Raw genomic sequence first — 1027 nt, forward strand, 5'->3', positions numbered from 1 at the left:
CAGCCCCATAAGAACCCCACAACCCCACAGCCCCATAAGAACCCCACAGCCCCACAGGAGCCCCATGACCCCATAAGGGCCCCAAAGGAGCCCCACAGCCCCATAAGAACCCCATGGCCCCACAGGAGCCCCACGGCCCCATAAGAACCCCACAGCCGGGACCCCACAATGGGGACAGACAACCCCATCATGGGAGCCCCACAGTACGAATAACCCCACAGCGGGGACCCCAGAGTGGAGGGAACCCCACAGTGGCCACAACCCCGCAATAGGAACCCCACAACGGGGACGACCCCACAACGGGGACGACCCCACAACGGGGACGACCCCACAGAAGGCCACACTCAGCCCCCATCCCGCCGTTTTATTGGGGTGGGAAGCGCAGCCCCCGCAGGCGCAGGTCGGCCCTGGCCATGGCGATGTGCTCCTGCAGCTCCGCCGCCGCCTCCTCGCAGTCGTTGAAGGTGGCCAGGCGGAAGCCGACGGCGGCCAAGGAGAAACAGCCCAGGGTCACCAGCAGGTAGACGGGCAGAGGCAGCAGGGCCTGTCGGAACGGCTCCGGGAGCCGCAGGCCGGCCGGGCTCAGAGCCAGAGCGGCCCAAGCGGAGCCCAGCAGGGCCAGGGCGCACAGCCACTGAGCCAGCTTGGTCATGGCGGCCTGCGGGGAGGGCACTGGTTGTGACGGGAGAACCTGGCTCTGAGTGCAGCCCCAGGCCCTGCCAGGCCCCCTACACCCAAACCCCACCGAGGCCCCTTAGGCCCAAACCCCACCAGGCCCCTTAGGCCCAAACCCCACCAGGCCCCAGGTGCAGCCAGGCCCCACCAGACCCCAGGTCCAAATTCATCAACAGGCCCAGACTCATCAACAGCCAGAACCTTCCAACAGCCAAGCTGCAGGCCCAGGTCCAAACCCCACCAGGCTCCAGGTCCAGCCAGGCCTCAGGCTCAGGCCCGGGCCCAGGCCCCGCCAGGCCCCAGGGTCAGCCAGTCCCCAGGCCCCACCAGACCCCACGTCCAGCCGGGCCCC

At 68.5% G+C, this 1027-nt stretch overlaps 1 protein-coding gene across 1 annotated transcript; it reads right to left on the bottom strand.

Moving 5' to 3' along the window:
* Positions 1–349: 349 nt before the first annotated feature.
* Positions 350–988, bottom strand: DPM3 (dolichyl-phosphate mannosyltransferase subunit 3, regulatory). The gene is made up of 2 exons (XM_042892034.1): positions 877–988; positions 350–658 (listed from the first exon to the last, which is right to left on the bottom strand). Exon 2 carries the CDS (start codon positions 650–652, stop codon positions 365–367), a length of 288 nt encoding a protein of 95 aa, XP_042747968.1. The 5' UTR covers positions 653–658; positions 877–988; the 3' UTR covers positions 350–364.
* Positions 989–1027: the final 39 nt, after the last annotated feature.

Source organism: Lagopus leucura, unplaced genomic scaffold (assembly GCF_019238085.1).
Source record: "Lagopus leucura isolate 7727_CA_CO unplaced genomic scaffold, USGS_WTPT01 27389-0_obj-0_obj, whole genome shotgun sequence".
In the NCBI taxonomy this organism is placed as follows: Eukaryota; Metazoa; Chordata; class Aves; order Galliformes; family Phasianidae; genus Lagopus; species Lagopus leucura.

Bases quoted from the DNA above. Each gene is read 5' to 3' on its own strand.
- DPM3 (XM_042892034.1), bottom strand. From the start codon at position 652: ATGACCAAGCTGGCTCAGTGGCTGTGCGCCCTGGCCCTGCTGGGCTCC.